Genomic DNA, 14,528 nt, shown 5'->3' on the forward strand with positions numbered 1-14,528 from the left:
GCGACAAGCGATCGTTTCCGTGATTCGAGACATGGGTACAGGCATGTAGCTACACGAACAGTGTTTGGCATCGCAAAGCGATAACAACCATCACGGCAGATTGGATCTTTAAGATTCCCGATGACTCCCGTGCAAAGTGCCATGATCATTTGAACTCTCGTTCGCGTCCGTCATGTGCCGTCTTGTGTACCAGCTGGCAGGAAGATAGATCCGGAAACGCTCATTGTCGAGGGACGCTTCTATGATCCATCTTCCTGCGTCGTTAGGTGAGTATTCAGCTTTAGGGCTGTTTTCCACTGAAACACAATCTCGGCCGCCTTTCTCCTATTTTCCCCTACAGTCATTTTCGTCCAAACTGTTGGGTGTCTGTTGGAATCTGTTGGAAAAAAGTTTCCAATAGTTAAGTGAGTACCTTATATACTCTCATGTATGCCAACCCGCGTATAAGCCGAGGGACCCACTTTTCCCTCAGAAACCAGGAAAAAGTGATTGACTCGTGTATAAGCCCCCTCCCCAGTATAGCCCCCTACACAGTAGCCAGATGAGCCCGCAGTACAAGTCAGCCGCCCTGCCCATAGCCAGATGTGCTCCAAGGATCATACAGCTGTGTCTCAAGACACAGCAACTGCCACACAGGAAGAATCCCCGATCATTGCACCGCTGACACGTTGCTTGCACACTCCACTCCACAAACCAGGGGATGCAGGCAGTCTTGAGCAGCGCACTCTGCACACCATGTTGCAGGGGATGGGGGCACAGATACAGCAGGGAGCAGGCTGGCAAGAGCAGGATCACTAGTGCACAATCCTTAGGCTCCTCTGCCAGTAACAAAACCTGCTCCACTGACTCGCATATAAGCCGAGGGGGGTAACTTTTAAGCACATTTTTTGTGCTGAAAAATTAGGCTTATCCGTGAGTATATAGCGTTTTGCTATTTGCAAGCGATTGGATCGCATCACATAAGGCTGCTCATGGAAAAGAGTGACAGGACCATCCACAAGGCAGGCCTAGGCAGTTGCCTAGGGCCTGGAGACAGTCTAAGGGCCTAGCACATGCTAGCCCCCACCAAATCTTACAAAAAAAAAGCAAGGTCACCAACAGCGGTGGTCAAAAACTGCTTTCTTGCCTAGGTCACCATTTCACCTTAAAGCTGTTCTGTGTATTCTGTAAAAGTGCTGTGGAAGATAATAGGTGAAGGCCCCTATACCTACCTACCTATGTGAAGGCCCCTGTACCTACCTACCTCTATCTACCTACATGAAGGCTCCTATACCAACCTACCTATGTGAAGGCCCCTATACCTATCTACCTACCTACGTGAAGGACCCTATACCTACCAACCTACCTATGTGAAGGCCCCTATAACTACCTACCTATGTGAAGGCCCCTATACCTACCTACCTATGTGAAGTCTCCTATACCTACCAACCTATCTATACTGAAGGTCCTATACCCTGCTACCTATACTGAAGGCCCCTTTACCTACCTACCTATACTGAAGGCACATGTACCTTGCTACCTATACTGAGGGCCCCTATACCCTGCTACCTATACTGAAGGCACATGTACCTTGCTACCTATACTGAAGGCACATGTACCTTGCTACCTATACTTAAGGCACATGTACTTTGCTACCTATATTGAAGGCACATGTACTTTGCTACCTATACTGAAGGCACATATACCTTGCTACCTATACTGAAGGCACATGTACCTTGCTACCTATACTGAAGTCTCTTATACCTTGCTACCTATACCGAAGGCCCCTATACCCTGCTACCTATACTGAAGGCCAATATACCCTGCTACCTATACTGAAAGCTGCCTATATTGAAGGCACCTATACCTAGCTAGCTATATTGTGGGTACCAATGCCTGAGTACCTATACTGCGGACAATTATACCACGGATTGCACAATTCTTATGTGCAGGATTCATTAGTTTCATGATTTGAAGGTTCGAGAACCTTTTTAGATTCGCATTCGAATAAATTGTGGATTCGTCCCATCCCTAATAATAAGATATAAGAAGATAATATATACTAGATGATAATAATATAGGGATAGACACTGGGCAGCTACATAGAGCACAGAGTGGATTGGTTCTGCCCCGGATCAGCTGAGCTGTCACCACCACACTGTCTTCTACTGACAGCCCCCCATCCCCCCCATAGACCGGTGGCGACCGAGGACTCCAGCACCGAGTAGCGCGTCACAGGGTGCCAGGCGGACACGTGGTGAGGGCAGACCTTATATATAATTGTGTGCCGCCCCGAGAGCCCGTCCTGCTATCTCTCCCTCCCGGGCTGAGCGTCGGTGCAGCACAGAGGGGCTGATCACACATGGGAGCCTCATAACGGTCTGCGCATCAGCCAGCTAGGAGGAGAGAGCAGCAGCTGCAGCAGCACTGCACATACTCTGCACACTCTCTGCGCTCACTGGAGGGAGATCACTGCTAGCACTGCTCACTAGCCCTGCTGGATGCAGCCCGCTCCAGGATCCCCAGCAGCAGTCTCTGTGTGCCCTCCTCGCTGGACCAGGCTCCTGGCAGCCCTGGACCTCCCAGCCCAGCCAGCTCTTCCCAGCGCAGCAGCAGCAGCAGTCACTCACTACCTACATGACGGCTCCTCCAGCGCTTCCTTCGGACCGCCGAGCCTCCTCCTGACCGTGCCGTGGCCAGCGCCAGCCTTCTAGAGCCCTGCATCATTTTCTCTTTATGGCTCTTACGAGCTTTTGGCAACTTTTGGGAAGTTTTGTAAACTTTTAGGAACTGTTTGGAAACTTTTTAGGAACTTTTTTTTGTGGAACTTTTGTAAACTTTTAAGAACTTTTGCAAACTTTCAGGAACTGTTTGGAAACTTTTTTTAGGAACTTTTTTGAAACTTTTAGGAACTTTTTGAAACTTTTTATAAACTTTTTCCCTTTGAACCCTGAGATTGCACAGCAGCGATTTTGTACATATTTGTATATTTTTTTTTATTATTATTATCTTTGTGGAATATTATCTGTTAGTGACGTGTGACCCCCCCCCCCCCCCCCCCCCCCCCCACCTGGTATGAAGATGCACTATTATCTCCTGAGCGTGTTCCTCACCCTGGACCTGGCGGCCGTGGCCCAAAGCCTGTCTACCTGCAGCACCCTGGACATGGATCAGTTTATGCGAAAGAGGATAGAGGCGATCCGGGGCCAGATCCTGAGCAAGCTGAAGCTCACCAGCCCCCCCGAGGATTACCTGGAGCCCGAGGAGGTGTCCCAGGATGTGATCGCCATCTACAACAGCACCCGGGACTTGCTGCAGGAGAAGGCCAGCCAGAGAGCGCTGCTGTGCGATCGGGAGAGGACCGACGACGAGTACTATGCCAAGGAGGTCTATAAGATCGATTTCCTGCCCTACTCTGAAAGTAAGTGCCCTCACTCAGCCCCTGGACGGGAGCACTGGGAGAGTACGTGATTTTTACCCTTCTACAAGTCTGTGTGTGTCTGTGTGTTCCTTCTGTACACTAGCACTGACCCGAGATGTAATGTGTATAGTACTGATCACTGACTACTGTATAGCTGTGTACTGTACCACTGATCACTGGCTATAGAGGTACACCATGCTGATCACTGACTATAGCTGTGTACTGCACTGATCACTGTCCATAGAGGTACACTGTACTGATCACTGTCCACAGAGGTACACACAGTACTGACCACTGACTAGCTGTGTACTGTACTGATCACTGTCCATATACCTACACAGTGCTGATCACTGACTATAGCGGTGTACTGCACTGATCACAGTCCAAAGAGGTACACACAGTACTAATCACTGTCCATAGAGGTACACAGTGCTGATCACTGACTATAGCTGTGTACTGTACTGATCACTGTCCATATAGGTGCACAGTACTACTGATCACTGACTATAGCTGTGTACAGTACTCATCACTGACTATAGCTGTGTACTGTACTCATCACTGTCCATAGAAGTACACTGTACTGATCACTGACTATAGCTCTGCACTGCTCTGATCACTGACCCTAGATGTGTACTGTACACAGTACTGACCACTGACTATCGCTGTGTACTGTACTGATCACTGTCCATTTAGGTGCACAGTACTACTGATCAATGACTATAGCTGTGTACAGTACTCATCACTGACTATAGCTGTGTACAGTACTCATCACTGACTATAGCTGTGTACTGTACTCATCACTGTCCATAGAAGTACACTGTACTGATCACTGACTGTAGCTCTGCACTGCTCTGATCACTGACCCTAGATGTGTACTGTACACAGTACTGACCACTGACTATCGCTGTGTACTGTACTGATCACTGTCCATAGAGGTACACTGTACTGATCACTGTCCATAGAGGTACACAGTACACTTGCTATAGCTGTGTACTGTACTGATCACGGGCAATGAGGTACACATTGCAGATCACTTACTGTAACTCTGTACTGTACTGATCACTATTCACTGTGTACTGACTGCTCTGATCACTGTCTATAGCTGTGTACTGTACCACTAATCGTCGGCCATAGAAGTACACCGTACTGATCCTAGCTGTATACTGTACTGATCACCGGGCATAGAGGTACACTGTGCTGATCACTGTCTACAGCTGTGTACTGCTCTGATCATTGAAAGCTGTGTACTGTTCTGATTGCAACCCATGTGGACGCATTAGCCTTTCCTTATCTTCCACTGTATTGATCACTGTCCATAGCGGTGTATTACCCTAAACACAGTTGTGTACTCTGCTGAACAATATCCATATCTGTGCCCTGTGCTCAACAATCGTATCTATATAGTACACTAATCATAGCTGTGTACTGTACTGAATAATAGCGATAGCTGCCTACTGTACTGATCTAATCATTGGCCATAACTGTGCACTGTACTTGATCAGAGCTCATAGCTGAATACTGTACTGCCCTTAGTCATGCATAATCGTGTATTGCATTTATCAGCTAGAGTTGTTAATAGTTCTATCCTACACTGTCCATAGCTGTGTACTGTCTTCAACACCTAGCACTGTCCAGAGTTCTATCCTACACTGTCCATAGCTGTGTACTGCCTTCAACACCTAGCACTGTCCAGGGTTCTATCCTACACTGTCCATAGCTGTGTACTGCCTTCAACACCTAGCACTGTCCAGGGTTCTATCCTACACTGTCCATAGCTGTGTACTGTCTTCAACACCTAGCACTGTCCAGAGTTCTATCCTACACTGTCCATAGCTGTGTACTGCCTTCAACACCTAGCACTGTCCAGAGTTCTATCCTACACTGTCCATAGCTGTGTACTGCCTTCAACACCTAGCACTGTCCAGGGTTCTATCCTACACTGTCCATAGCTGTGTACTGCCTTCAACACCTAGCACTGTCCAGAGTTCTATCCAACACTGTCCATAGCTGTGTACTGCCTTCAACACCTAGCACTGTCCAGAGTTCTATCAAACACTGTCCATAGCTGTGTACTGCCTTCAACACCTAGCACTGTCCAGAGTTCTATCCAACACTCTCCATAGCTGTGTACTGCCTTCAACACCTAGCATTGTCCAGAGTTCTATTCAATACTGTCCATAGCTGTGTACTGCCTTCAACACCTAGCACTGTCCAGAGTTCTATTCAATACTGTCCATAGCTGTGTACTGCCTTCAACACCTAGCAGTGTCCAGAGTTCTATCCAACACTGTTCATAGCTGTTTACTGCCTTCAACACCTAGCACTGTCCAGAGTTCTATCCAACACTGTCCATAGCTGTGTACTGCCTTCAACACCTAGCATTGTCCAGAGTTCTATCCAACACTGTTCATAGCTGTGCACTGCCCCCAACACCTAGCACTGTCCATAGCTATGTGCTTCACTCTCCACTTCATTGTCCAAAGTTCTGCCTTACACTGTCTACATAGTTCTGTCCTACACTATCTATAGCTGTGCACTGCCCCCACCATCTAACACTGTTCATAGTTCTTTCTTTGACTGTCCATAGTTCTGTCCTACACTATCGATAGCTGTGCATTGCACCCAACACTTACCATAGTTACAACCTGCACTATCCATAGTTGTGTGCAGCCTTAACCACCCAACAATGTTCACAGTTCTGCCCTACACTCTCCATGGTTCTAGACTACACCATCCATAGCTGTGCACTGCCCCCACCACCTAACACTTTCCATAGTTCTCTCTTTCAGTGTCCATAGCTATGTTCAGCTCTCACCATCTAGCACAGTGACTGTCCATGAATCTTTCCAGCACTGTCCGTAACTATGTGCTGATTATAATGTTTCCAAGCATTTACTGTCAGTACTTTGCTCTTTGTCACCTCATATTTAGTTGCCAGAGTTTTATTTAGCATCTCCTACCCACTTCCCTCAAGCCTGAGGCTTCTGGTTTTCTCCTAGCTGCCTAAAAAGAACAGCCTACAGGGTTGCAGGCAATTGCACTGTGCTTGGGAAAGTACTGTACAATAGTTTGCAAATTGCAGCCAGTGCGCTCTTAGTGCCAACACATCTGTAGGTGCCAGCTGCTCATTTAGCAGGCTCTACCCACCCAGCAGAAGCGTTGTGTGCTGTTGGGAGTTTCTGCATTCCTGATGTCCCATTTCAAAGTGCGTGCTTGTATGTGCCCTGCTGGCCAGAATATGCTGTTCTATAGATCAATACATAGGACTTTACGCTATAAACTGGAAATAAGATTGGCTAGAGCTGCGACTGACTCCTGTCTCCTCCTCTGCATGTGTCAGATGCTAATTAGGAAGCTTTCCCCACACCCAGCAGAACCTTTCTGGGATGTCAGAGGTTTCTGATTCCCTGGTATCCCATATTTACTATGATTTATATTACTCTTCTCTATCACTCTTCCATCTACATTGTATATCCATAAAATTATACAGGTTGTGGTCTCCTAAGGGTCATTTGCGTGTGTCAGAGGTTTGTTTCAGTAGTTCCTGACCACTTGCAGGGACTAGTAGTCTATTTTTGGGAGGAGTCTCTGTCTTTAGCATTCCAAGATTGCCCTTCCCCTGCCTATCACCATTCATCTGACAGAACAGAACAGTGACCTCCAGATCCAATACTGTCTCCTCCTACATGGGTCTCAGCTATTTCTACTTAAGTTCTACCTGTTGGTGTTTACTACCAGTATGTTAATTTTGCCAGAATTTAGAGACTTGAGTGTTCCTAGCTTTCTTCATCTGCACACACACTCGGTCTTCATCATAATCATCCATTCTATATGTGTAAATTGAGCCCCTACATACGGCATTGCTTGGCACCATCCAAAGCTCTGCAGTCCTATTAGTGTACAGAAGACCCCCAAACTTCAACATTTTCCATGCTCGGCTGAGGCATCCCACTCATCGGTAGTGTAGTGTCTTGCTTATATGTTTGGAATGTTCTATACAGAGGTGGAAAAGGGCTCGGGGTTAAATTAATAAGAATTCAGAAGCCAGTTTGGCAAATCTAGGAACCAGTAGGACATTTTCAAGAGATACCGGTAGCGAGTGACAACAACTAAGGAGGACTCAAAAGTGAAATGCCAGCTTCAATTTTCAAGAAGCCTTGACTACTTGTGATTTGTCCAGCAAAGGGGGGCCGGTTTCATACGTGTGTGTGTGTGTCTCTCTCTCTCACAGATAGGCATCCAGCTATATACCTCGAGTTCACACGCTTTCACAGTCAGTAACTGTATTGCCTCATCTGTGCCTGTGGTTTGTTTTTTTTCGAGTTCCATTAATACACTCTGCAGAAGTTTGTGTTTTCTGTTTTAGAACTTTCTGTGCCTTAATTGCATATTTAGAATGTTCCACGTTCCAAGATCTCCCTCCCCATCCCACCCCCTTCTTCCAGTAAGTGCCCTCACTCAGCCTCTACAGGTCAGATTCGAGTACTTGAGTTTAATGTTCTACACTGGCATTTATCATTTTTTTTATATCTGAGTGCTCTATCTCGAAGATATACTACCACCTAGCGCTGCTCGTGGATGTACAGTATATGTTTCTGCTCTAGGAGCTTTTTGCAGCTCTGCAGTCAGTTCCTGCTACTCAATGCCTGGACCTGATTTACGGAGCTGACGTGGAGAGAATAGGATAACACAAGCAATGTTGCAGATCTGGCCTGGATTTCTCAGAAATTGTTTGTTACAAGGTGGCAAAAATCACAACTCCTGCCTTGACTAGGTTATTAGTAGTGGTCTGATTGCAAGCATGTGCAATTATCATTGTCTAAAAAATAAAAGTTTTTGTTTTTGCTAGTACCTGGTACAGCAGTTGATCGTTGTTGGTCATTTTATTGCAGACTTGGAGTTGCCGCTCGCTACCTTCTCGACCTTTTCTCAGTCCAAACCCAGCCCCCTGGCAATGACCAGATTAGTAGGGGGTAGGAGACAACCATTCTTCTGAATGAAGCCACGCCTCTCTGTGGACTGACAGCCTACGTAATTGAGTCTCTTCCATCCACATCACTTGTGTAACCGCAAGGGGGATGGATTCAGATTGAGGCACTGGGGAGGAGGAAGGGAGTAGCAACTGCAAACCTGAAGTAGTGAGTCCAGCAACAATCAGTAGCCGCACCTGGTATTTTACTTGTTGATTTGCAAAAAGTAAAAATGTTTTGCACTAACAGCTGAAACAGTGCTTATAAATGGATTTAGGACACGTAGGACACTGAACATAATCATAGTAAACCCATGCCAAGATCCTTAAAGCTCAGTTAGGAATAAAGAAAAAAAAGTTTTTGCAACTAATGCTCACAATATCTGACCTAACAGTGTACCCCTTACCCATACCCCTACCGTACCCACCTAAATTAATTCTTAATTTTAACTTTGTGACTCAACTGTACTTGTGTAAAGCCATGATCCTCAAAGACTTTTTGGCTCCATTTGAGCTGTCCAAAACACACCGCACTCTACAACCTCCTTCACCAATGCAAAATCGCCGTACCCTTTCACCAAGTCCTTTGCCACGGTCATATGAATTCAGGTGGCAAATGTTTCAGGTGGCAGCTTAGGAGCAATCATTGGCTTGGCTCGTCAGTTCTGTTTCATAGAGAGGACGAGCAAGAGGTGTCCTGCTGTGGGATCTGCAATCGCAATTAGTCAGGTATGATCCAGCTGGCAGGAGGGCATTGGTTTTGAGGGATACCTCAAACTATACCTCACCATACATTGACCTGTCACAGCTACAAAGAATTGTCTTGGGTGGCTAAAATCTACCAGCTTCAAGCAGGACCATGTGTCCCGGTGGGCCCCCAGTACAACTCCACCGACCAGGCCCCCTTGCTTAACCAATGTTATCACCCCCGTGTAGTATCAGAGCCTATCTACACAGTACGTTCATAGTATTCAAAATATGTTGGCCCTCATGCTACATGAAGGTGGGAAAATTGAATCAAAATCAAACCAAAATTTGATGTGTTTACTCACGTTAGGGGAAAGGAGTGTGTGTGTGTGTGTGTAGGTTTAGGTATGCGGAAAGGGTTAATGTTGGGGGGGGGGGGTTATGGGTGGTCATAAGGAAGGGTTAATGTTAAAGAGAAACCGTAACCAAGAACGGAACTTCATCCCACTCAGTAGCTGATACCCCCTTTCCCATGAGAAATCTGTTCCTTTTCTCAAACAGATCATCAGGGGGCTCTGTATGGCTGATATTGTGGTGAAACCCCTCCCACAGTGTGATGTCAGCACCTAGGTGCTGACATCACACTGTGCGAGCCTTGTTGCATTGTGGGAAATAACAGCTGTTTCCAACTGCCAAAAATGCAAGCAGCATCTCCTTTCAGAATCCAGTGACATCACCAGCCAGCAGTAAAAATGTCACCATGTGATAAATGTCAGAATGTAAATCAGTGAAAGGAAAGATTTTACAATGGGCAAACACTGAGTAAATCATTTATACATAATTATTGTAAAAATTAATCACTTTTTAAATTACATTATTTGCACTGGAGTTCTTCTTGAGAGGCAAAAGTCAGAGTTAGGCCTGAGGAAAGGTGTAATGTTGGGGGGAGGGTATAATTTTAATCATGAGGAAGCGATTAATATTGGGGGAGGGTTAGAGTTAAGGTACGCATGAAGAAAGAGGTTAGGGTTGAAAGCAAGGCTGTGTTGTCGGTACAAAAATCCTCAGTTTATGAAACCACTGACTCCAGGTACCCAAAATTTCTCTGACTCCTTAGTCTAATTTTTACTAGGGCTGTGGGGTTGGTACAAAAATCACCCAACTCCAACTCCTCAGTATATTGAAATCACTGACTCTGACTCTAGGTACCAAAAATTGCTCTGACTCCTCGACTCCGACTCCACAGCCCTGGTTGAAAGGGTCAGGCAGTAATGGGAGGGAGGAGATAAGGCATCATAAATGGGATTCACCGTTAAGGCCTCGTTAACATCGAAAATCGATTTTTGTGCGCGATTTGTTTTTTTTCTCCTCCCGGCGCTCAGGTGGGCGCTGCAGTTTTTCTAAATTTATTTTCCAAATGCTTTTACAGAGCGATTGCGTTTTTTCACTCCTTGACGCAAGCCAGGAAGTTAACTCTTTGATCCGGAAAAGAAAAAAAAAACCTGTGCAAAGCAATTTTGTGAGTTTTGCATTTCTCCTATACCTTCCATTGAGGCAAAACACCTCAAAAATGGTACAGGGAGCACTTTGGTGAGCGGATCGGAAACAAACCGCTCAGATGTGAACTTTCTCATAGGGAATCATTGCACAAGCGTTTTGAGGGCGATTTTTAAAAAATTGCCTGCGGTTGTAAAAAGGGCAAAAATGCCCTTAGTGTGAACGAGCCCCAGTTAGGGTTATGTGATCATCAGGAGAGAGGCGCCAGAAACGCAGAGATAACCGCTTCGTGATCTGAAATAGCGAAGTGTCAGTAAAACCGGTACTTTTATTGTCTGCTCTAGCCAAATCCACCATCGCCAGAACCAAACACCCCTAGAACAGCTGATCCACCATTAGCTGCCCCGCCGTCTCCTCCGAGCTGCCTTTATCCCAGCAGAGTTTAGAAAGGATTGAGTTACGGGCTGGCTCCGTGGTCAGGTGCCGACGCCGGGCCCTCTGCTCTTCACACGGGACGGCATTGTGGGGAGCAGCTGGGAGCCACGATGACGAGAGCAGGAGTCTCTAGAAGCCCATGGGCAATAGAAGCTGTTTGCTCAGAGAGAGAGAGAGGGAAGTGAGGGGGAAAAAAATGAAGTAAAATAACTGAATGTGAACTGCACTCTGGGAATTGATTGTCAGCCAAGAGAAATTTTGCAATGCTTTGCTGGATCTACTGGAGGTGACAGAGTTAACCCCTTACTGGTGCACTTGGGCTGCTTCACGCATGAAAAAAAACTTCTTCAGTGAGAGGAAATAGAAACGTGACCGGCTTAAAGGAATATTCCACGTTTGCTGAAAGAAAAAAAATAAATACCGTCCACTAGGTTCAGCTCTGCATTTTGCAAGGGTGTATGGCCACCTAGGAGAGGTAATGCAAGAGCTAAATAAATGAGAGAGAATTTATGGTGAAGCCAAGACCTCCATTGAAGGCTTTTAAAGGACACTTGAAGTGAGGGGGATATGGAGGCAGCCATATTTATTTATTTTTAAACAAGGCTGATTGCACGACTGTCCAGCTGATCCTCTTCCTCTAATATCATTAATAGTATAAGGTTATACTCAGAAAGGTGGATTGCAAAGGATGCAACCACTCATTGGGGCATGTGGACAAGTACTGTCCCCTCTCGACCTTGTGGATGAGATGCGGTGGTCACTGCTCCAAAAATAGGGGGTCTCACTCAAGGTGCAATCGTAAAGTGAGTTCCTTGGGTGAGGGTCACTGATAAACACTGGGAGGAGGTGCCCAATGGTAGTGAGGTTGTATATTTCGTGTATTACAATAGACGGTAAGAGGATCTTACCCTCGAGGTGCAAGTTTCATGGACAAAAATACCTTACATTTATTATGCACGTTGGACAACACGTTTCATGGCAAAGGCCGCTTCATCAGGTCAAGTAGAAGTGCCCTTGGGAAATCATTGGAGTATAAGCCCTGAGGCGCTCAGAGCTGATGCTTTAAGGATCTCCCAACAGCAATGGATTCGGAGTCAGTGGTTTCATAAACGGAGTCTGAGTCAGAGTTGGAGTCAGATGATTTTAGTACCGACTCCTCAGCCCTAACTTGTAGGCAGTAAAATCCCATCCTTCACTATCATGGTCGTGGTTGTGTTTGGCCTTCTGTGATTCCTGATATTTATACAGCTCAGTCTCAGCCTTCAAGGTAAATAGACCAACCCAATGCCTGGTAAGTAGAATACCAAAATGTAATCCTTATACATAGGCTAGATAGTGTACTGGTTAAGTCTCTGACAGGAGACCAGGGTTCGAATCTCGACTCTTCCTGTTCAGTAAGCCTGGACCTATTTAGTAGGAGACTTTGGGCAAGACTCCCTAGCATTGCTACTGCTTATAGAGCGCGTCCTAGTGGCTGCAGCTCTGGCTGAAAAAGGGCAATATAAATGTTCTGTGTCTGTGTCCATCAAATGAGACTTCTGAGGCAAAAATTGGTCAGGTGATCTGAAGCAGCCCTGCTGAAGGAGTTCACAGAAGGCTCTATGGGTGTGGCTGCAGCTGCTGCTTCTGTTGTGGCTGTTCAGTCGCCAAGGAAGCAAACCTAGAAAGACACGCCTGAGAAGAGTCCAGCCTGAAGCTCTGGACATCTCTATTGAATGAAGTGACTGGTGAAGGGGCACCTGAAAGGGCATTTAAAGGGTCACCATGGGACTAGTGAAACTTCTGTGACTGAAGCTGGGCTTTAAAGGAGAACTCAGAGCACTAATATAATACCCAATGCACATTTGAGGTGCATTGGGTATTTTATCTCAGTAGGTTCACCTTAACCCTTTAGAAGCCAATTTATTTAGAGGCTTGGAAGTGCTCCAGGCCAATTTTATTTTATCACATGTTTTAAAATTTCTTATTTGTTACATTTCCCTGCTTCTAATTAGTAATAATGTAATGTGTATTTATGGCCAGTTGTCACTAGGTGGCAGTGTGAGACAATAACAGAGGTCTTCTGCTTTCAGTTTCTATATTTTCTGCTAGCAGAGGGAGATCAAAGCATTTCAAGAATTTACAGCACAACCTGTTCTGCCAACTGAGGTCAAAAGCAGTGTGCTTATCTCAATTGAGATAACACTATTAAAGCTGCTAATGGGTTAATGGACCAATATCACAAACATTGAAATGCACTATATAATAATTCCTATGTAGCTGTAGGTAGTAAAAAGCTGACCTTTTTTGGACTAGTCCATCTCCTCATGGGGGAATTCTAGGGAATTAATTTATTATTTACCAAAGCACTCCCTGGAAAAGATCTATATAATGATGCAGGCCGGCCTCCCTACTTGTTCGCACAGCATCTTGGGAGTTGTATTGAGCAACTTCTGTTCAGTAAGTGCTTTGGAAAATAATGAGAAGTTGAACTCTGAGACACCCCCCATGAACAATCAGAATAGAGGTTTACTGCCTACTGCAAGTGACAGAGACATAGGAAAAAAGTAAATTATAGTACATTTTGCTCTGGACAAATGTACATTTTATATGTGAGCATGCACATGTATTTTAAATTTTGAATTTTTTTTTGCATATACGTATGGGTATAGTAAACTAAATGTTCAGGTTCCAGCCAAGCATCGTTTATAAGTATATGGGAGTTATGCCTGATATAATAGAACTTCTGTTATAGTAAACCTGTTTATCGCCCCCCTGGGGTGTTCTGTATCCGGCTATAGTGGAAAGTGGGTGGAGCGCTTGCACCATATGTCAGTCAGAGGCCCATGAGCCGTGGTCGGTGGGCGGGCTGGCAGCCACTTGTAGCCTGCATGCTATCTGCACACTACTCTGGGCTGGCGTGGAGTACCAGCCGATGAGACCTGTGCTTCCTGTGTAAGCTGCTGCTTGATTACTGAGGTAATTGCCTGTCATCTGTGACTTGCTTGTGCATGGCTGCAATGCCAGTAGTATCATCCAGGCTGCACAGAAATGTGGACAGAGTAGCACACTATCAGCACTTTACTGGCATTAACTGGTGAGACCTATGCTTCCTGTGCAAGCTGTTGCATGATTATTGCGTGCAAATCCCAGCATATTGAGCACTATGCATTGTGATCTAGCTTAGACACTGTCTGTGCACGCTTGCTGAAGCATTAAAAAAGAAAAAATAACTCCCAGTTAGTAACTGAATTAAGATCCAGTACTATACTACACTTTATATGCTTGTGAATGACCATTTCTCAAATAGTAAACTACTTTTCCCGGTCCCTGTGTGTATAAATATGTGTGACTGTCTGATCTCTTGCTGTTTTTGTTAGCAGAGAATCCAGACACTTCCTCCTTGGTAATGATTTCTTAGCATGGTTCATTTGACGTGGGCTATGAACACACTCCACCCTCGTATTTTCCCCCAGGCTACAAATGCCTCTCACCTGCTGCAGCCAAAAAAACTGATTTCAAGTAGCAAGCGTGATATTCTTCTCTTTCTTCTTCATTGTC

The 14,528-nt window shown here is 45.6% G+C and overlaps 1 protein-coding gene across 2 annotated transcripts in view; it reads left to right on the forward strand.

Moving 5' to 3' along the window:
* Positions 1-3,046: 3,046 nt before the first annotated feature.
* TGFB2 (transforming growth factor beta 2) overlaps positions 3,047-14,528 on the forward strand; it is a 207,939-nt gene continuing 196,457 nt past the window's right edge. The window contains exon 1 of one of the 2 annotated variants that reach the window (XM_068232906.1): positions 3,047-3,442. In XM_068232906.1, the coding sequence (XP_068089007.1) occupies positions 3,055-3,442 (388 nt within the window). In that variant the 5' untranslated portion in view covers positions 3,047-3,054. The remainder of the gene's footprint in view (positions 3,443-14,528) is intronic. The other variant, XM_068232907.1, reaches the window with a different exon arrangement.

This window comes from Hyperolius riggenbachi, chromosome 4 (genome assembly GCF_040937935.1).
Source record: "Hyperolius riggenbachi isolate aHypRig1 chromosome 4, aHypRig1.pri, whole genome shotgun sequence".
Taxonomy (NCBI): Eukaryota; Metazoa; Chordata; class Amphibia; order Anura; family Hyperoliidae; genus Hyperolius; species Hyperolius riggenbachi.